Source organism: Hydra viridissima, unplaced genomic scaffold, assembly GCF_058129835.1.
Source record: "Hydra viridissima isolate aposymbiotic clone 2 unplaced genomic scaffold, HvirCarnegie_v1 scaffold_8, whole genome shotgun sequence".
NCBI lineage: Eukaryota > Metazoa > Cnidaria > Hydrozoa > Anthoathecata > Hydridae > Hydra > Hydra viridissima.
In genome coordinates, this window is record NW_028324307.1 from 15,521,211 (window position 1) to 15,544,965 (window position 23,755).

A 23,755-nucleotide genomic window follows, 5' to 3' on the forward strand; every position below is an offset into this window, starting at 1 on the left:
TGCATAAAAAGAAATTAAATATCTGGCAGCCTTTGAAACAAAATATCTTCTTCAGTGGTGAGGAATTTTATGATTGATTTAAAAAGTTTTTTATTAATCAATTTCACATTGTCAAAATATATAAAGCAAATATAATAAATTATCACTAATAAATCATGTTCAGCTATAAAGTCATCGCGTCATTTCATCTCCCAGTCTGGATTTACCACAACTAGGCATTCTTCTTCTTCTTCTTCTTCTTCTTCTTCTTCTTCTTCTTCTTCTTCTTCTTCTTCTTCTTCTTCTTCTTCTTCTTATCATTATTATTATTATTATCATTATTATTATTATTATTATTATTATTATTATTATTATTATTATTATTATTATTATTATTATTATTATTATTACTATTATTATTTTTATTATTATTATTATTATTTTGAGGGGGACGGGGGGGATGGAAAAGAGGTAACATAGAATACCATTCAGGCGCGGATCCAGGAATTTGTAACTGTATAGCTAAATTTTTATTTCAAGGAAATAAAATCTGTAAATTACGACAGACATATTAAAATTTTTAGGGATAATCCTTAAGCAATAAAAACACAAAAATACTGTGGCTGCCGTTAAGTTATGTGGCCATTACCACAATGGCCACCCCTTAGATCCGCCTCTGCCATTTCAATTACTATAGGTACTGATTTGTGACATAATAATGTCCTATGCTGTAAGAAACCCCTAATATAATTAATGATAAATTTTGGATATTTTAAAATAAATCTTTGGGAAAAATAATTTAGGTATTTTAAATAAAGATAAAATCTAAAAGCTGAAGTAACAAAATTATTTTTCGAAATATTTTTATTTTACAATATATAAATTTATCATTTATTACATTAGGACTTTTTTACAATATAGGAAATTGTTAGGTCACTCCATGGTAAGCAGGCTTGGACTGGGCCGCCGGGATACCGGAAGATTCCCGGTGGGCCGGTTGCCATAAAAAACTATATTATATTTTTAGTTAGGCTACATTTTATTTTCCAAATAAAATATAAATTAAAATTTAACTAAAAATATAATAACTTTTTTTCTGGCCTCTAATTACATCTAATTAAAGGCCATCTGCCGGCTAATTATATAAATTTTGGCGGCCATCTTGAGCTGATCGAAAGTAGTATTATATTAATAGTGAGTTTAAGCATGCGCGTTTTATCTTGAGGCGGTGTTAGTACAAGCGTTAGCAAGTGTGCTTCCACTGCAAGTTTAAAAAAAGTTAAGCAAGTAAAAACTTCAACAAGCGCGTTTTAAGTCATTAATAGACATTTCTCTAATTCGATTGCACAACTAATTTCTCAGCTTGAAAAAGAGGTCAGTAAGGACAAAAATGTAAACAAATATCGGCAAACTATTTTTTCTTTTTCAAAATTTTGTTAGCTAAAAATATTATTTTTTAGCTGGTCGTTTATTATTTTTAAAGTTTTATATTCTTCAAACAAGCTTCTGTAACTTTCATGACATACTTCTATTTTTTTTTCTATGATTGTTTTTTCGGATGATAAAAGTTTACAATTTTCACAATCTACGTTTTTGATAGAATCGGTTATTGTATGAGTTTCAGTATCAATATAAGTTGTAAACTCTGGATATTTCAACTTTTTGCATGGAGATTTTCTAGGTAACTTATCTTGTGGTGTCTTGAATGAAAAAATGCTAGGAACGTCATTCCCTGATTTTAAAGTTTTTTTTACACATAAATCTGAATATTTGCAAACAACTGGAATGGATATACTACGAGCCTATAATATGGTTCAAGACAGTATAAATGAGTTAAGAAAAGTAGATAGAAATTTTGATTCCATTTTTTAAGCAGCTAGACATTTTTCAGAACTTGCAAACAGTGAACTGGGAAAAAGGAATCTCGACATTGAAGTTCAGACTGGTTTGAAAGAGAAAAGAATTAGACCAAATCAACTTCTTGAAAATACAAAAGATAAATTTCGTATCAATGTTCACAACATGGTAATGGATCAAGTAATCAGTAGTTTAAAACAGAGATTCTCAGAGCATGGTAGTCTATATGCTGATTTATCTTGTTTAGATCCAAGAAATTTTGCAGAAATTTTGAAAAAAATGCCCAGTGCTGCATTGCAGCATCTGAGTGGGTTGCTCAGAAAGTTTGATACTAGTGTAAAAAAGATCAGCTTCAAACGGAATTATCGGACTTTGCAAGGAAATGGGAAAGTTTCGAAATAACTCTTGAAGATAAATATAGTTTGATATTTGACACGGAAGTATCTCACTCTGTCTCGGACAACATGTAACAATATAAATCCGAAGAATCTGAAACTGTCTTTACAATCCCAGAAGTGGAAAACAGTGACAGCCACAGAAATAAATGCAAATCTTGCAAAAAAATGTATTGTTTGTTGTTACTTTGTCCTCCAGAAGTTTAACTTAAATAGCCTTGCGAATTCAAATTTGTTTCTGGCTTACAAATTTATGCTGGCATTATCCTCATCACAAGTTGCTTGTGAAAGGTCATTTTCAAAAAATTTGATGAGCCAGTCAAGTTTACAGCCATTCATGCTGATGTCTTGTGAAAAAGACCTTCTGAGAATTAATAACGATGCAATAATTGATGTGTTGGCATCGACCAGTCAAACGATGAAAAAGTTGCTATACTAGTCAATATTAAATAGCGATTGTGTGTACTATTTCTAGACTCCAACTTACAGCAGTATTTTAGAAATATTTATTTTTATCAATATATAGACTGGGAAGTTTAAATTTTTTTCTTTATACTTTAAATAATAATAGACAAAAATGCACCTAAAAATAAAAAGTCCTTTAAAAATATAATATAGGTAAATTTAGAAAAATAAGGGCGGTAATCATAGTCGCTGTCATGGGCGGCGTGAAGGCTCTCAGCGCCCTTGACAGCGACTATGATTAACTATATATATATATATATATATATATATATATATATATATATATATATATATATATATATATATATATATATATATATATATATATATATATATATATAAAGTATATGTAACATACAATGAAGTGGGCCGCAGTGACCCAAATTTCCCGGGCTATTTTTTCAAGCCTGTTCGACCCTGATGGTAAGTTAGTTAAATATTTTACCTCAGGTACTGCCGAAGCAGAACTCTAAAAAAATTGTGGATTGTAGTTCACGTTTTTTTAATGTAATGAACTCTTTACCACCAACAGTATGGAGCCGTATTATATCCCGAATAATTCACGGAATTTTTATCGCAAATAGTTCACGGAACTTTAGAATCCATTTATAAAGGCATTTCATTTCATCAATAATTTGTAATTTTAACATAATGACACCATCATTTTATTAGGGGCTGCAATATTTTATAGTAAAAACGCGGGCCAAGAAAAAAATTTTTTTCTGTTGCATGATTTAAACTGATTCTTTGTTGTTGTTGTTTTTTTAAAGCTGATTTCAAATCTAAGCACTGTTTTTGTCGGCTGTAGCTTTTTTAGTATTGATATTTATTAATATTAATATTTATAAAAATACAGTGAGTCCAAAAATATTAGCCCACCCTTGCATAACTACTTCATATTTGCTGTCATATAAGAATTATAGGAGAAGATTACTCAATGTTAATATCATTGTGTTGTCTGTTTTCATTTATATATACAGCTGCGGACAAAACTACGTGAACGATTGCAAATAGTTTTTTTTAATGAAATTTTCAATGTCTTAAAATAAGTTTATAGTTTAATACTATATATGGTTGGATAGAGCGTTTTTTGCTCTATAAGACTGTGTAAAGTGTATTCTCTAATAGTTTGTTTAAAATTAAACATATCTAAATGTTCAAACGTAAAAGAATAATTTTACTAACATCAACAAATAATAGATTCTAAAAAAAAACAAACATTAATATTTAGTTGCATAGCCTTTAGAATCGATAACGGCCTTGCACCGTCTTGGCATAGATTCTACAAGAGTTTCTAGTAACTGTTTTGGTAATGCCTCCCATTCATACTGTACGGCTCGAAAAAGTTCATCCGGTTTTTGAAATTTGCGACCTCCCAAGCGTCGCTCAACTTCAATCCATAAATTTTCGATTGGATTTAAGTCGGGAGATTGGGCAGGCCACTTCAAAACCGTTATGCTATTATTTATGAGCCAATTTTTTACAGTCAAAGCTGTATGTTTAGGGTCATTATCATGTTGATAAACCCAATTGTGAGGCATTTTTTCTAAAGCGTGTGGCAACATTTGATTAGATAATATTTCCCTGTACTGTAGTTGGTCCATTATACCGTTTACACGGTACAATGGACCAATTCCAGCCCAGGAGAAACACCCCCAAACCATTATATTGCCACCCCCAAATTTTACAGTTCCTATTGTATACTCTTTTGCAAATCTTTTACCTACTGGACGCCTAACATAACCTCGACCGTCGCTGCAAACCATGTTAAATTTACTTTCATCCGACCACAAAACTGTTTTCCAATTTTCAACCGTCCAGTTTAAGTGATCTTTAGCGAACTGTAGGCGATCTTTGACGTGCCTGGGCTTAAGGAATGGTTTCTTTGCAGGTCTGCGCCCATAAAGACCTCCTTCGTTTAAACGCCTTTGAATCGTTCGTGTGCTTACGTTTTCCATGCCTGTTTGCAGACGAATTTCAGGGGCTGTCAAATGTGGATTCTCAAGAGATTTTCGCACAACTTTTCAATCAGTACTAAAAAATAAAATGTTAAACATTTAAATTAACATTAACATTAATATTATTAAGATTAAATATTAAAAAAAAATAAAATTAAAGGAATATTACCGCTTATCCGTAATACGTGGACGACCACCTTTCTTAACGATCTTTTTGCTCTTTTCTCGGTGTATAATTTTATGTATTCCACCTTTTGACATCTTCACATGAGCTGCAATATGCCCAATGGACCATTTTTCTTCTTTGCGCAAACGCAAAACCAAGCTTTCAATTTTTGAATCAGTTTGACGAACCATTATAGTTTAATTTTTTTAATTTTTTGATGTTAAACAGAATAATCTTGAGAAATTTAAATGATTGTAAGTTCTTAGAATACCAAAACCACATGAACGATTTTTAAAAGCACTGATTTCGATGTGAATATAATATAATTTGCATCAAAAATGACGCTTTTATAAATCGTTCACGTGGTTTTGTCGCGCAAAATATTTGATGCTTTTTGAACATTTAGATATGTTTAATTTTAAACAAATTATTGGAGAATACACTTTACACAGTCTTATAGAGCAAAAAACGCTCTATCCAACCATATATAGTATTAAACTATAAACTTATTTTAAGACATTGAAAATTTCATTAAAAAAAACTATTTGCAATCGTTCACGTAGTTTTGTCCGCAGCTGTAATTAAAAGTTTCAATTACTTTTGTTCTTGTTTCATTGACAAAACAGTACAAGTTTGTTCAAATATTACATACAAAAATTATTGGCCCAGAGGAAAGGAAAGAAAAGAATTCTCTCAAAAAGTTCTCGAACTTTCGTGATTTTTTCAGAATGTTACAGAAATGTGTCGATGTTATATTTAGAACCACAAATCATAGTATAAATACTCGTGAATTTCTTGACTAGATGAAAATTAAATAAAATTGGCGCCTAAAAAGATAGAAAATAGTACTGATCTTCGAACTTTAGTAATTCAGCAACGGTGATTCTCAACGGGATACTGCTGCTAAGACATTACTTCCTTGAGGGACAGTATGTTACTTAATTAAGAAATAAAAACAGAGAAATTGTGTCGATAATTTATTAGGACGTGGTCGAAAAAGAAACAAAACCGAAACATTGGATCGATTGATAGTGCGGAAAGTTAAGTCTAATTGACGTAAATCTGCCAATACTGTGAAGATCGAGGTCGAGACCGAATTAGGAACATCATTAAACGTCAAAACCATTTGAAACATATATATATATATATATATATATATATATATATATATATATATATATATATATATATATATATATATATATATATATATATATATTTATGTTTCAAAAACTCATAATTTTTTTTATTACAAACAACTTCAAATCAATATAAATTGTAAAGTAATTTTAGTTTTGAACTAGTTTTTTTTTAAATGAAAGGTAAAAGCAATTAAATTTAATTATAATGTCAAATATTGTCAACCTGCTTGTTTTTTTTATGAGTTAATTAGAAGTTTAATGACTACTCGTCATTAAACTTCTAATTAACGCTAAAAAACTATAATTAGTTTAGAACAGTCACTCCAGAGACAAAAGTCGCTCTGGTCGTCCCAAAAAAATGTCAGAGAGGGACAAAAATAAAGCGATTATGCTCCCTAGACGCAACCCAAACATGAGCATAGTTGAAATCGCCTCAGACCTGAATACAGTGTTGGGTGCACATCAAGTTAGCCGATCAACAATCAGCAAGCTTATGAAGAAAAAACACCTCAATTCATACCTTGCAACAAAGAAGCCACTATTAAGTATCAAAGACCGTCTCAAGCAAAAAAAATCGTGCAAAGAGAGAGCTGCATGGACTGTAGAGCAATGGAGAAAAGTAATTTTCTCCGACAAGTCAAATTTTGAACTTATTAATCGCCAGAAAAGGGATGTCGTGAGGAGATACAAAAACGAAAAATATAACCCTCGTTTTATCATGTCAAGAGTTCAAGGAGGAGGAGGTTCAATTGGCATTTGGGGCTGCATTGCTGGATCTAGCAATGAACTGGCGCATCTTTACACTGATCGCCTTAATCAACATCGATATAGAGAGATATAAGAAGATTATTTAAAGCCATCAATGGACGTATTCAAGGCTGACTCCACCTGGCAATTTCAACAAGATAACGCTCCTTGCCACACAGCACGCTCAATAAAGAAATAAATGTAAGAAAAACGGTTGAATCCTAATGCCTTGGCCCGCTCGCTCACCTGATTTAAATCCTATTGAGAATCTTTGGAGTTAGATGGACTGCAAATTACAAAAAAGCAAGCCCACTAACTTGGTGCAGCTTAAAACGCAAATACAAGAGTTGTGGAATACCGTGCCACAAGAATCAATCAGAAAACTTATAGATTCTATGCCGCGTAGAGTCTTGGCATGCCCTAAAAACAAAGGTGGTCACATAAAATATTAAACTTTCTTAGAATCTTTGAAAAACTGTAAGTGCGCCAATACTTTTGCACACTTTTTTAATATCGTTTTTATCACTCTTTTTGTATTCTAATTAAATTCAAGATAATAATAAACAAATATCTTTTATATATTTGATAATTAGTAATTCTGCCTTATTTTATGAATAAGTTAAAAAAAAATTATCAATCAGCCTTTAATTGTTTTCGAAATACACTTATTTGAAGTTCACTCAAGAACGAAAGTAAATATCTAAAAAAGCCAAATTTTGTTTAATATTTTTTTGATTTGCTATTTACAAATTCTTTAACAATTAGAATAGAAAAAAACTATGGAATAAAATCTTGAAGACTATACCATAGTATTGCCTTCTAAATATAGCTGTCTCTTCTCATCCAGGACTTAACGTCAAAGGTTGAACATGAACTGAAAACATAAACATGAAACTCAATGACATACCTACTAAAAGTTTATGGAAAAATGTAAGCAGTTGTTTACATGAAATTTGTTGTTCTTAGCCGTTCTAAAGAGGGTCACTTTAAGGACAATTTTTTAGTTGTAGGAAAGAGTCTTACTTATGTCTGCTTAATAACTTCCCTCTTTTTGATACTTTACAATAAAAAGTTAAACTCGAAGTCCGTTCTTTCATTAAATAACTGACAGCGTTACAGAGATAAACACGTTGTAAGGAATCAGTTTGCACTACACTTTTATTTTTATTACATGACTGCGTGCCGGGTCACAGTGGTTAATTTTTTACAAAAAGGCGCAAAAAGAAAAAAAGTTTCGTTTTTAAATTAATTAATTCAGTTTTAAAAATGCTACACACAAATTAATGGCCATCAAGAACTTAAAAAGTTATCGACAAAAAACATGTTATGTTATATAATAGAATTGTGAAAACTGAGTACATTTTTGTGAAATAACACAAATAAAACTGGGCTCAAACAATATCAAATGATAATTATTATAATATTATCTATAAAGACTGTACTTTCTTGTAACATAATTACATATTCTGCAAATTTCCGCTTTTTGAAGAAAATTACAAAAATTTTGATTACCAAATTTCTACATCAAAGTCTAATTTTACTGGCAAGCAGTTTTTACTGTGCATGACGTGAAGTTAGTTACGATGCCAATAAGAAAAATGGTATAATTCGCAAAATAAAAAAGAAAACAAAAAAAAAACAAAACAAAAAACAAGCATGTTAAAAAAGAGCCAGCTTATTTTAGATGTTAGAGGAATCAGTTAGGATTAAATCAGCTCAAGGTTTTCAAATCATCAAAATGTTTTTAAATAAAAGCACAGTTCATTACCAGTCTTTTTTTTTGTTTTTTTTTTTACTTAGCTTTTTAGTCTTCTATTTCAAAAAAAAATTTTATACATGAATTCTTATTTTAAAGTAAAAATACATTTTTAAACCTAAAATTATTAATCTAAAAATGAAACAATTTTTTTTTAATTCATGCGCATGTAAAAAATCGACCACTGTTCGGGTGTCTAGCCAAGTGGCAGTCCAATTTAACACTCGAGGATATTTTTGAAAGAAATCTTCGGAATTTTTTTTGAAAGGAAGTATTTTACCGTGTATGTAAATTTTTTTAAAAATTCCATCTGGTTCTGCTTTTTACACACGACAATGTAAATAACTTTCTGTTCGAATTATTTTTCTTCTTTAAACTATGTATCATATTTAATGACAAAAATGCCTGTAGATGGTTGAGGAATAATTATAAGGTTTATATTTTTGTTTTGGTTAAATGTTAAAAAAAGCATGTAAGCTATATGTTCTGGTTTAGTTAAACAATTTATTGAAAAATGCTTATAATTGCAAGTATTTCGTTAATACATTTTAAAAATTATTATGATTAATAGTATGATATATATACCGAAATCAACAAAAAAATTTTAAAATACTTGTCATTTTAAGCAAATATAAAATTTAAAAATACAGTAGAAGGAATATCTAGTGTTATATTATGTCTTGCTAAAGTTGTCTAGAATATAAGAGGAATGACATAGTGTAAAGTTTAGTTCATAGAAAAAATTAAATGCTGTAAAGGATTAGTTTTTTTCAATGTGATTTACTTTGTACCTCACAATAACAATGACTTTCCTAGACTGTTTACTTTGGAGTTATTTCTTGCAATAAACTAGTTGAATAATAAAACTTCTTGCAAAGTGTCAAATAAAGTTTAATCAAAGTTATTTTATTGAAAATTAAACATTCAGAATTTTGTAATCAAAGTTCAAGATTTTGTAAATATAGGTTGACTTAAAGATTTCTGGAATTTTTACTATGATACAATAAGAATATTTTTCAAATATTGAAAAGAAATAACAACAACAACAAAAATAGTAATAATAATAATAATAACAATAATAATAATAATAATAATAATAATAATAATAATAATAATAATAATAATAATAATAATAATAATAATAATAATAATAATAATAATAATAATAATAATAATAATAATAATAATAATAATAATAATAATAATAATAATAATAATAATAATAATAATAATAATAATAATAATTAAAATAATAATAATAATAATAATAAAAATAATGATAATAATTTTTATTAAAAATAATAATAATAATAATAATAATAATAATAATAATAATAATGATAATAATAATAATAATAATAATAATAATAATAATAATAATAATAATAATAATAATAATAATAATAATAATAATAATAATAATAATAATAATAATAATAATAATAATTATTATTATTATTATAATTATAATAATTATAATAATTTTAATAGTAATAATAATAGTAATCATAATGATAATGATAAAGATAATGATAATAATGATAATGATGATAACAATAATAATAACAATAATAATAATAATAATAATAATAATAATAATAATAATAATAATAATAATAATAATAATAATAATAATAATAATAATAATAATAATAATAATAATAATAATAATAATAATGATAATATTAATAGTATTCACCCTTATCTCTGATTAACTACTACCAACAGTAAGGTAATGCAAATAGCCCTCTTTTAGAAAATGTCTAGGCTACTTTTAAAGGAGTCACTGATTTCACTGTTTTTGTTGTTTGTAGGGATTCCAATTTTATCAAAAACCAATCAATTTAAACTGCACACAGTAAACCTTTGCTTGCCTAAATTTTGCTATCAGAAATGAATGATACAAACCTAATTTTTTATCATTCATTTCTGATAGCAAAATTTAGGCTGTTTTTAAACCACTTATACACTTTTACCAATAGTGTCGTCTCTAAATGCTTGGTTGAGTTGCTCTGCCAGTAATATCTTCCCCAAATACTTAGTTATGTAAAAGTGTTAGTTGTGTTACATTTCAATCTAAAGTGATCACATCAAAAAGGTTCAAGTTTGTATATCATTGTATTTTGTATACCATGAGTTACTAATGGGTTATAATTGTTTGTGTATTTTTGGATATTTAGTAATACCTGAACAATATATAAATATAATACTAGTGAACTTTTTGTAGTAATAAGAATTCACAAATAAAAATGTATTTAATATTTTTTTTAGGTGAAACAGTTTAGCAAATTTTTAAGAAGAATGCTGAAAAAATGGATAATGTTTGGGCTATTTTATATTCCACTTATTGAATCTGATTTTTTATCGTCCAATCAAAATGAAAAAGACTTATTCAGAGAATATGATTTTTTTACGGAAGCACAGCGTATTAGACTAAAAGAAAAAGCAAAAGAAATGTTTTATTTTGGTTATGACAATTACATGAAGTATGCATTCCCTCTTGATGAACTTAACCCAATATTTTGCAAAGGAAGAGGCCCTGATTTAAATAATATGTAAGAATTTTATGTGTTGCATTATTTTGTTATGGAATCCTAGTGGAATTTTTTAACCAAATCTCATTTGCATCTATTTCAGTAGTATTTTTCTTAACAAGCTCATATACTATAACTGTTTCAACCTTGAGCGTGATCTTTTCATCACCAACTAGTATGTAGATAATGGTGTAAAATTAAACAATTGGGTACCTAGGTAGCATTGGTTGAAAGTATAATGATGGGTAGAACACACTTCATAGGTATCATACATTTATCTTTAAACTGTAGCAAATCAAAAGAAGGTGCATTAATGTAATGGAATATCTTGCTCTTCTTCATTCAAATTTATGACTATACCAACCAACTAGTCATTGTCTTTCATACAGGTAACATTAATTTTGATTTTTTATGTGGATAGTGGCATAAGATGAGAAGATTGGGTACTTGAGATTGTTATCAACACATCACATATATATTTGCTAAAATGTTTATACATATAATGTGACAATGTCTTTTAAAATGTGATACCCAAAATCTAAACATTTGCAAAAGTTCCATAATCTGCATATTTAATGATCTCTGAAGGTTCACTTTTGCTGTGGCTCTTGTTAATGTGCCTCCATCACATAGAGATTTACCATGGCTGGTTGTAAAAAATTCCCATTATGCTTTCATATCAAGTTGTATAATTTTTATATCAAATTCATGTTAATGCATGTAAAGTTATTTTGTTTTTCTGTTGCCTTATACAACCATCTTCTTTATTTGTGGCATTTTAGTTATACACCACACTTATCAGGGTTCCCGCATCCAAGCCCCCAGTTTATAATTCCATTCAACAACCATTAATTACCTGTTTGTGATTTGCATTCAAGTAGTCTTCCTGAATCACCCTGACATGTATCCAAGGTACCATTTACATAACCTGCACAAAAGATCTTCCTGTTAGTTGCTTGTTTTTTGAACTGTTGTAAGTGTCAAAGTTTACGATAGGGATAAAAGCTTTCTGCAAGATTTTTGCTTCATTTTTAGTTTTGTATACCTCTTGGGTACTGATATAACTTACAATATCTTTTTTTACTTTATGGACCACATCAATTTCATGTCATCAGAGATAATGCAAAATGACTTGTGGTTCAATAAATCTATAGTTTTGTTATATAGCACAAATGTATGTAATGTGCATTGAAGGCTACAGCTCATCGTGGGCTACAAAACTGTAATTCTATGCAAAGTTATCCAGTGAGATTACTGTTTGATTGTCTATGTTTGTATTTATTTTGTAAATATTGAGCTGGTGATTTCAAAATATATGAGTAAATGATAACTGGTTACTCTTGTACTCAGAAAAAATCTCTTTTAAATGATCTCTTGAAGTATCAAATAGGACATCAAGGTATCAATCACTCCCATTATCAACAGAGCATATTAAAATCTTCATTAAATCTTTTGGTCTCTTTTTTGAGTAAAATAGTTAAATTTTACAATAATTAGAACTGATTTGATATGTGTTTTACATATATTTTATACGCTGTTGTTTAAAGTCAAGCCTCTAGACTTAATTTTCAACAACTTTTCAAATAATTTTATTCCCATGTTAATTTTTAAACTTGTTGTGGATATGAAACATGTTAAAAAATTAACTAAAGAAAGTATATTGAGATAGTGTAAGAAATTGATCCATAAACTTATTTTGATTTAAATTATTTTAATTTGATAAACACATTCACTGGGGGACCTGACTGTTCTGTAATGCAATACAATGCTTAATATAATGTAATACAATACAAAACACTTTTTTGCTCTTTAGAGAACAAAATTTCAAAAAGCCAATTTTTGTGATTAGTTTAAATTTAAATGCTTCAAAATGTCCTTTAAGGTTACATAAAATAAGCCTCTTGCAGTTTTTTTGCAAATTCCTTGCAATGCTAACACAGTCTTTTATACCAGGTATTATTCTACTATACTTAACCTTGTCCCAAAAATGAATGTACAAACAGTAAAGCAACTGAGCAAATAGTTTCAAAAGAACTCTTGTTAAAAGGTTGTATAATAATATGCAGTTTGATCAGTGGAAAATAAAATTAGAAAAACTTTAAATTTTTAACTTATTTAAAAACGACAATTAAATTTATATTTAACCTTTTTTCAGAAATTTTATACTTGACATTTTTTCCTTAAACAGACTTTTAGATTTTGGTTATAAGTTGCCTGAATTAAAAATACTATTACTAAAACCTAATTATTTCCTAAAGTATAGATGAAATCAACATCATTCTTGAAACAGATTGTCTACTAAAGTTACTTCAAAGGAAGACTTAAAATGTTTTGTTTTTTTTTACACTTAAATGCATATTTTTGACATAATTTTTTGGATGGTCAAATCATTAAATTTTTTTAATTGATTTTTTGTTACCATGTAAATCACCCCTTAACAGTAAATTTCCAAATTTACAGTTTTAGGCTGATTTACACTCAAAATATCTGCAAGAGAATCATTACATTAAGTTTTTCAACTGAACTAAATTTCAACAGAATCAAAGAGGTATGGTTAATCATATTGAGTTGATATGGAACTACTTTCTTTTTTTTCTGTTTAAAATACTAAAGGAAGTTGAAATAAATCTGTGTTTAAAAATAAATACTTTTTGGTAATGGATATGTTTCACAAAGCAAGCTTGCCTTTTTACAAAACACTTGTATTGTCAAAATACATTTGCTTAAAGAATTTATTTACATGCAATTATTGATTATATTTAATAAATACCATTTAACCACAAAATAATTGTTACTTTTTCAAATCATTTCTTAGTTTGCTAAGCTGAATATTTAATCCAGTATGCTCTTACACCTAATATAGAAGCTACAAACAATAGTTAATAAATAAGCTAAAAACAATAGTTAAAACATAAGCTACAAACAATATCTCTTCCAACTAACACATAAGCTAAAAGCAATTCTACTATAAAATAACCAGCTGTCTTTTTGGTATAAATTGAAATCTTTGACATTGATTTCCATATTAATCAGATGCAAATGGAATATGTATGGAAATTGACATCAAAGATTTCCATATTATTCCAGCATTACCAGAAGATATGACAAGTTGGAGGGGTAAAAAACAGGTACTTATAAAGTATTAACAAAATGGTTGGAACTCAATTTCTGATTACACAAATTGAGGTTCCTCGACATTTAAAAAATTTAAGACCCATTTGTACTTATCAGATATGTTATTTACTTGTTTGTTTTTATTTGATTTTTTGTTTGATGCTTATGTAAAGGAACAGAAAACAAAAGTTTGTAGCTTATGTATTAGGTGTAAGAGCACATTAGATTGATAGACAGCCAAATGTAATTTTATCTTTATCTTTTTAATCATCGTTTTAATTTTGAGAAAGGTTTCTGCACTTAAAATATTTAGTTAAATTTAAGTGTATCAATTATTTTATTATACAATTTCTGAGTCATTATTGATAGATTTGTTAGAAGTTTTGCATAAAGTATACCTAAAAGCAATAAATATATTCACCAGATTTTTTTTTATTAGGTGTGAATTTTGTTTGAAAATCAGTTTATTAAAATTCTTGTCACTGTTATTAGAATCTTAATTCTGAGAAGTTGTGTTGGTCATAACTTCTCTTATTGGTCATAAAAGTAAAACGAAGTGAAGTATTTTTTTAGTAAAGTTTCAAGAATTTCTTAGTTTTAAATTAGAGTGTTCTCAACAAAACACACTTAGCATATTAGCATTATAATGACTCTGTGTTATGCATAAACTTTTTTAAGTTTTAATTTTTTATTTGTAGAGATAATATCAATATCAATGATGTTCTTGGTGGTTATTCCTTGACATTGATTGATGCACTTGACACTCTTGCAGTAAGTTTTTTTTTGCTTTACTAAAATTTAGATTTTAAAGCCCTCCTTGAAGTGATCACAGTAATAATTGCTTGTTAAGTGCGGGGGAAAATATGTGTTTGAGCATCAAAGAAAATAATGTCTTTATGAAGACAGCTTTTTTTTTAAAGATGTTTTAAAGAAGGCACTGTAAGTATTAAAAGAAAAGTATCACATGTGTTGTATTGAGAAGCACCTGTATTAATGATAAGAATCCAGAGATTAACTCTACTAAAGAGTTTGACTTGTAAGTTTAATTCAAGTTAAGTTTTAAGTCAAGTCAAGTTTTAACTCAACTCAAGTTTTAAGTCAAGTCAAGTTTTAATTCAACTCAAATTTTAAGTCAAGTCAAGTTTTAATTTCTAGTCAAGTTTTATTTTCAAAGTCAAGTTTTATTTTCAAAGTCAAGTTTTAATTTTCTAGTCAAGTTTTAATTTCAAAGTCAAGTTTTAATTTTCTAGTCAAGTTTTAATTTCAAAGTCAAGTTTTAATTTTCTAGTCAAGTTTTATTTTCAAAGTCAAGTTTTATTTTCAAAGTCAAGTTTTAATTTTCAAAGTCAAGTTAAAGTTCAATCTAACACTCTGATAAAATGTTAAATTTCAACTTAGTTTTGAAATTTTTTTATTTATTTATTTAAATACATTTTTATGTTTAAAATCTATGTAATATATGGATTTAAGGCAACTAATGATTTTATGTAATATAGATTTTAGGCAACCAATCAGAGTTCAAAAGTGCTGTCAAATTAGTTTTATCTCATGTCAGTTTTGATCAGGACAATATTGTTCAAGTATTCGAAGCAACTATAAGGCAAGTTTTTAATTGTTAAGAAATTTTAGATAAATAAATGTAATGTTTGTAAATACTATCAATGTTAAGAAATTTTAAAATCTATAAATCTAAATATTTTTTTTTTACATTTAAACTTTGTTAAGAATTAATGTTTTATATATATTTATTTAAATAATAATAATGATGATGATGATGATAATAATAATAATAATAATGATAATAATAATAATAATAATAATAATAATAATAATAATAATAATAATAATAATAATAATAATAATAATAATAATAATAATAATAATAATAATAATAATAATAATAATAATAATAATAATAATAATAATAATAATAATAATAATAATAATAATAATAATAATAATAATAATAATAATAATAATAATAATAATAATAATAATAATAATAATAATTATTATTATTATTATTATTATTATTATTATTATTATTATTATTATTATTATTATTATTATTATTATTATTATTATTATTATAATAATTATAATAATTTTAATAGTAATAATAATAGTAATCATAATGATAATGATAAAGATAATGATAATAATGATAATGATGATAACAATAATAATAATAATAATAATAATAATAATAATAATAATAATAATAATAATAATAATAATAATAATAATAATAATAATAATAATAATAATAATAATAATAATAATAATAATAATAATAATAATAATAATAATAATAATAATATATATTATTTGTTTTATAAAAATAACAATGATATATATACATACATTTATTTTATAGTAATAACAAATGTATATATAACTTTATATTTACTTTGTAATAACAATATCAAAAAAATTTAAAGAGTATTAGGTGGTCTCCTTTCTGCCCATCTTTTGATCACTGATCCAGAGGAGCCATTTGGAAAACTGACACCATTGGATTATGACAACGATTTGTTAACATTAGCTCATGATCTGGCAAACCGCCTTCTTCCTGCATTTGATTCTACTAAAACTGGAGTTCCTTGGCCGAGGGTAGGAATCATTTCATTTTAATGTTTATAAAAATATTTTAAAATCATTAAAGAAAAACATCTTCTATAAAATCCTCAATGTATCTGCTAACTGGTTTCTATAACTATGACTAATAAAGATTTTGAGACCATTTACATCTTTTTTTTCTCTAATTTTTATTTTCATGTAATTCATTTCAACTCTTTCTATTGGTAAAGTGTAAGCATTGGAATTTGGTTTACAGTATACCATTAGGTTTAAGTTTTCAGGTTCAAAAGAAATTTTTGATACTAGTTAGTTCCTATATTTCTGAATTTACCAACTTTTGTTTTAGGAAAAATTTTTGATATTAATGTTTACTAATAATTTCAGTTTACTTTTTTTTCTTCTCCAAAAGAGTATTTATTGAAAGTTACATTACTTTAGGAGTTTTTATAAAATTCTTTAGTCTAAAAAATTTATATGTTGGTCAATCAGATTCTAAAATGGTAATAACATTTCTTTTTTTCTGTCAAAACTTAAATAAACTACTTCATATATTTACATATTTTAAAATATTTTAAAGCTATATATTTAAATGAAGATCTGAACTTTTTTTATTATCAATTGAACTTTTTATTTTTTATTTTTTAAAAGCCATGTATAATTTGGTGGTCTTGGGGTATTGTGTGCAGCAACCTTTATTAAATTGGTCTTCAAACAACAGTAGCTAATGGTTATAGCTGAAATAAAATCCACAAAATTGCTAATCTGCTCCACCACAAGGGTATTGCTATTAAAAAACTAAAAATTTTGATTAAAACTTATATAGAAATTGTTAATAGCTAACCACTGCTAATTAGCATTCTAAGGCAAGTATGGGCATAAGTATCATTTAAGCATATATGATAGATTAAAGCATATGTAATAGAGGCATTTATGCATTTTATGAAAGTAGTCAGGTTAAATCGAAAATTCCAAGACCACCTACTTAGAAAAGTAAAGCATTGTGACAAATTGTACCAGCTGATAACAAGTTAAGATAAGAACCAGCTGATAACAAGTTAAGATAAGAACCAGCTGATAACAAGTTAAGATAAGAACCAGCTGATAACAAGTTAAGATAAGAACCAGCTGATAACAAGTTAAGATAAGAACCAGCTGATAACAAGTTAAGATAAGAACCAGCTGATAACAAGTTAAAGCAAGAAGAAAAAAAATTTTAGTATTTTTTAGAATAATATTCAATAGCGAGAAAAGTCTTTTTTTTGGATTTGTTGATGTTTTACAAAAATGTCAAATACTCTAAGAGGTTTTTTTTTTTAGTTTTAAAATAATTTATTCTATCATATGACTAATAGTAGGGAGAGATGATGTATCATTTAGCGATGAGTTGATCAATCGTGTTCGATGCATTGAACAACTAATTTTATTCGATACATTGAACAACTCATTGTGTTCGATGCATTGAACAACTCATCATGTTTGGATCGAACCTAATTTGTTTGTTTCATGCATCAAACACAGTTAATTGAACAAAAATGTACCTGAGTGATTTACGATGTTATATAAAAAGTGGTATAATATTACTTACATAAGTTTTTTTTTCGATTTCCAATTATGTTCCTTACGATGTCTGTACATTTCACATGAGAAAAAGAAACTAACTAAGAAACAAAGTGAATCTTTCAATTGAATAGATCGTTTAATATATTGTCAATCACACTATGCACTACATTGATTCAGATTTCCAATTAGTCACCTTATGAACACTTTGCTGGCAAACATTCATCAGAAGAAATTGCAAAAAGATTGGATAGTTTCACTAAAGACCTAAACTTGGTACCAAATGTGCACACAACAATAACATGCGATGTTGGAACAAACATGAAGAAAGCCAGAAGAAGTGGAGCTAAAAAATTTTTTGAATACGCATAATATGTTGGATCCATGCTAAAAATGATCAATATTACATGGCACTGGGCAAAGGTGCAGTATGACCAAATTATCCATGAAGGAAACTGTTCAACATATGCAAGGCTGAACTTAGGAACACCCTCTCACCCAACACATCAGATTGATGACTCACAACAAGACACCACGACACAAACAGAGACACAAACACAGCCACAAGAAAACACAACAACTAGATACGTTAAGAAGTTCTTTCAAAAGTTTGGAGGTCCAAACTTTTGGAAAAGTGGTAGATAACCCAGAAGAGAGGACCTCCTTGATGATGGAGTTCAAGGCAGAATTAGAAAACTATTTAATAACAACACCAACTGTCGATGATGGGTATATACTTTGTTACTGGAAAAAGCAATCAATTAAGTATCCCAAACTTGCTCACCTTCACCAGGAGAACATTGGCAATTCCAACAGCTTCCTCCAGCTCTGAACAAGTGTTTTCCGCAGCTGGAAATATCTGTGGTGACAGGAAAACAAATCTGTCAGCATCCAAAGTTGAAAAACTTGTTTATATAAAAGAGAACTTAAGACAGATGAAGAAAATGGATTATGTGCCTATTATAATTTGATTCAATTTTCCAAAAAAAATTTGAAGTTTTCTTCTATTCTTTTCTGTAACTTTTCTTTGCTGTTATTGTAGCACAATAGCAAATATCAATGACCAAATAAAATTTTAAATTTCAATCTAGCTTTTTTATATTTTATTTTTATTCTTCTGATGCATTGTTTAATAATGTGGCCTTTCAATGCATTGTTTATTATGAAGGTTTTTTGATGGATTGTTTATTGATGTGTGTTTTGATGCATCTATAATGATGCATTGAACATGATGTATTGACCATATTTAATAATGTTCAATACGATGTGTCGCTACCTAAATAACAGTATATTAAACTTATTGGTTCAGTTAAAAAATATTTCACATATTTTTGTTCCAGTAATTTACTAGCCCGAGCGCCAATGGTTAGTAAATTGTGACCACTCTAAAGTCTTCCTTAAATTTTGGTTTTCAGGTTAATCTTAGATATGGAATTCCCCGATCGACTTCGACCATGACATGTACAGCGGGTGCTGGTACCTTATTAGTTGAGTTTGGTATTCTTAGTAAATTGCTTGGTGATCCAATATATGAAGAAGTTGCAAGAAGAGCTTTGAACTCTCTTTGGAAGCAACGTTCCAATGAAACTGGATTATTCGGTGAGATTTTTTTTTAAGAAGTTGCATGGAATTATCTTTTGTAAATATTTAATAATACCTTAAACATTTTTGTCTTTTTCTTTTCTTTTCTTTTATTTTATTTTTTAGCAAATTAACTTTTGGATGTTTAGTAGTTAGGATTTAGTGAAAGTGGTAGGTAGGTAGATAGGTCGATAGGTGGTAGGTAGATAAGTGGTAGGTGGTAGGTGGTAAAAATATACTTAAAGAAATAATTAGAAACAGTGGCAAAATTGTGGACATTTTCCGGGCACTGCATTTAACTCTCTTTTAAGTACCATTTCAGTTAATAGCTTTTAAATTTCTAAAAAATCTTTACATATATGTAAGTATAAGAGTAGATAATAAAGTTACTAGAGAACCAGGAAGAAAATTTGGTATATCTTAGTTGCTTTATATAGCTTAAAAAAGGATGAAGGCTTTTCCTTCTCTAAAAACAAAACAAAAAAATGTCCAAAAACTATATTACTGTTTTTGGTGTTTGTTTCAACTTTTCGTTTTGCAAAAGTATTAAAGTTTTTTTATTGATATGTAGGAAATGTTTTTGATGTCCAAAGTGGAGAATGGGTTGGCAAAATGAGTGGTGTTGGAGCCGGTATTGATTCATTTTATGAATATCTTCTGAAAGTATGTTTTTAATTTTTTCTGTATTCTTTAATGAGATTGCTGTAAAAAAAACTTGATTTTGATTTTTTTTTTTAATACTTTTAGAGTTACATTTTGTTTGGTGAGAAAGGAGACTTGGCTAAGTTCAACAGTGTATATAAAGATGTACGAAAATATCTACGGAAGGGGTGCAATGTTACAAATTATTGCCTTAAACAAAATTTTTATTTGTCCACATGATTTGTTATAATTCATTTATGCAAAGAATAGTTTTTACTGGTTTAGTTTACACTCTTCAAACATTTTTTCTGTTTTAAGTCGTACCTCGTGTAACAATGGGACTGGTGAAACACCTTTACATGTTAATGTGCATATGTTAACGGGTGAAATTTTTAATACTTGGATTGACTCACTACAGGCTGCTTTTACAGGTGTGCAGGTATGTTATTGATTTTCATAAATCACTATTTATTAAATTAATTACTTCATTCTTTTTTGCTGGAAATAAGGTATCTGTTGCTTAGAAATATTTATCAATAATACAAAAATCTTGAATGTAGGTGCTATATGGTGATATTGAAGAAGCAATTTGTAGCCATGCGGTTTATTATGGGATTTGGCAACGTTATGGTGCACTTCCTGAGCGATTTAACTGGAAATTGCGAGCTCCTGATGTAAAGTTTTATCCGTTGCGACCTGAATTTAGTGAATCGACATATCTTCTATACCAAGTAAATGGTTTTCCGATATTTTATCCTAAAATTATTGATCAAATAAAATTTCCATAATATATATAGCGGATAATTTATAAATATGGCTGACAGAATTCTGCGACTGGTTGGAAGAAAACTTGTTTATTTAAATCTGCTAAAGAAAAATATACTTTAGTAATTAATGAGTCTATGATAGCAATTGAAAACTTAAAATTAATTTTAATTCAATCTTATTAGTAAACAGATTTAATTTACTTATTTAATTACATAGGCCACTAAGCATCCGTTTTACTTACATGTTGGTGCGAAAATATTGGAAAGTTTAGAAACGCACACAAAAGCGATGTAAGATTGAAACTTTTTCTCTGTACTTAATATTTTTAGAGTTTGAACTCGTTTTCATCTTAACCTCATTTTCGTAGATGCGGATACGCAACACTGCACAATGTTGAAACTAAAACACTAGAAGATAGAATGGAAAGCTTTTTCTTGAGCGAAACGATGAAGTATTTATATTTGGTGTGTCTAAAATTTCTCTCCTTAAAATTCCTTAATTACGTAATTATAAAATTTAATATATAACTTTGACCAATCCAATGATCGATCGAAAATTAGTATAAAGTAGACAGCAGCTGAGATTAGGGATCTAATTGTTCACATATGCTATTTTCCTAATAAGAAGTTTTTTTTTTGTCTAAAAATCTATCGTTTTAAATATAGCTATTTGACTTTGAAAATCCAGTAAACCGTCGAGCCTCGGATTGGATTTTTTCAACTGAAGGACACGTGTTTCGAATAGACGAGCAGTATCGCGTTCCTAGTTGGCGCGAAGTTGTTTCGAATGAAAGGTTTTTTCAAAATTCAATAAAAAAATTGAAAAATAGCACTAATGTAAGTTTTTCTTTGATAATTTATACATGCATACATACATACATACATACATACATACATACATACATACATACATACATACATACATACATACATACATACATACATACATACATACATGCATACATACATACACGCATACATAATATTCTATTTTGAATTTTTTTAAAAAAGTTTTTTTTCAATTTTTAGAGTTTTGTTTGTGGAGCTTACAATGATAATAAATATTCTAAATTTCCAATCAAAGATGAGTATTTTGATCAAATACAAAGGCTGGTTGGATTGGTTGACTGATTTCAACGTGTTTGTACTACACATTTTTACTCACTCGCCGTTTATTTTTTACTACTTTTTATATGTGTTTTTAAATAAATGGTATTTTAAATGTACTTACGTTGTTTTGGGCTTGTTTACACTTGGTTTACATGCCTGTTTGCCTATGAGTTATTTTCTGCGTAGGAGTGCGTTAGGTTATGCGCGAACTTTTAAAACAAAATGTTTTAAAGGGTCTACGTTAATTTCAGAATCATACGTGATGATAAAAATCAATATTTCAAAAGGAATAGGTGCTAAAAGTACTTGACTAAGCAGTGCTTATATTTTTTCAGTTTAGCACTGCATAGGCACGAACATTTTTAAAAAAATACTCAAACCACTATCATATCCAATCCTTTTTTAAAAATATTTTTACCATGTAAAAACCTTTACAGAGGCTTATATAGTATCTGAATTTTCTCAAAAGTTATATTTTGTGACTTAAGTACTATTAGCACTAGGCCCAACAAATAGTTTCCAGTTAAAACTGGGCGGACAGAGGTAGACGGCGGAGAGTCGCATTTAACAATGCAATAAATAGAATGCAATAAATAGAATATATATATATATATATGTATATATATATATATGTATATATATATATATATATATATATATATATATATATATATATTAGGGCTGTCCAAAAAAAATTTTTTTTTCAGATTTGATTGCATAGTTGTTTATTTTGTGCCATTTGACATAGTAATTAACTGTGCAAAAAATCTTTCCAATCAGATAATGTTTAGGGGGTGCTCAATGACCATAAAGTTTTACGAAAAATGTGAAAAACATGGAAAAAATAACAAAGTTCCACAAATTTCTAAAACCCGGTTAATTAGATTTTTCAGATTTGATCAGTTTTAATTATCTCTAAATAATAAATTCTGAATACAAATTACAATCCACATCCACTTTAGACTGGTTTATTAGCAGAGAAATTAATGAAATAAAATACTGCAATACGACTAAAGTTCTGCGGTTTTTGTTATATCAGAATTTTTCCAAAATAAAACACTAGGATTTTTGACTCTGTCATTGATTAAAATACGAATTATAAACAAAAAAACATATGAGCAATTAACATTTAATTATCGTAATGTTATAGTTCGTGCAATGTTAATGCTAGCGAGGACTATAACTCTTCAGAGTACACTTTCTGGCATCTGGCACTCGCTTTCTGTGATCCTCAACCACCTGAATTAACCTCTGCATTTCAGATTCATTCCTTGTAATCGATTCATTAAACATCGACATTAAAGCCACAGATCGTTCGGCAGCATCATTTACTACTTTCAATGAATATACTAAATTTTTTCCTTCTTGGTATTCTGGGGAATCATTCCAGGTAGCTGGATCGTTG

The 23,755-nt window shown here is 27.8% G+C and overlaps 1 protein-coding gene across 5 annotated transcripts; it reads left to right on the forward strand.

Annotated features, from left to right (window-relative positions):
- The first annotated feature begins 8,699 nt into the window (after positions 1 to 8,699).
- Positions 8,700 to 22,466, forward strand: LOC145195259 (ER degradation-enhancing alpha-mannosidase-like protein 1). Of its 5 annotated transcripts, none has more exons than XR_016455137.1 (15): positions 8,820 to 8,898; positions 10,448 to 10,563; positions 10,737 to 11,020; positions 14,812 to 14,884; positions 15,610 to 15,713; positions 16,555 to 16,726; positions 19,666 to 19,849; positions 20,403 to 20,494; positions 20,579 to 20,661; positions 20,792 to 20,904; positions 21,034 to 21,204; positions 21,458 to 21,531; positions 21,609 to 21,705; positions 21,907 to 22,077; positions 22,270 to 22,466. XR_016455137.1 is itself a non-coding variant. In XM_090096422.1 (15 exons), the coding sequence occupies exons 3-15, from the start codon at positions 10,767 to 10,769 to the stop codon at positions 22,369 to 22,371; spliced, it is 1,698 nt and encodes a 565-aa protein (XP_089952548.1). In that variant the 5' UTR covers positions 8,820 to 8,898; positions 10,448 to 10,563; positions 10,737 to 10,766; the 3' UTR covers positions 22,372 to 22,466. The 5 variants fall into 5 exon arrangements, 4 of the variants coding, with proteins under 4 accessions (XP_089952547.1, XP_089952546.1, XP_089952549.1 ...); XM_090096422.1 differs by having other exon boundaries at positions 20,792 to 20,912; XM_090096421.1 differs by lacking the exons at positions 8,820 to 8,898; positions 10,448 to 10,563 and adding an exon at positions 8,700 to 8,802 and having other exon boundaries at positions 20,792 to 20,912.
- The last annotated feature ends 1,289 nt before the right edge of the window (positions 22,467 to 23,755 follow it).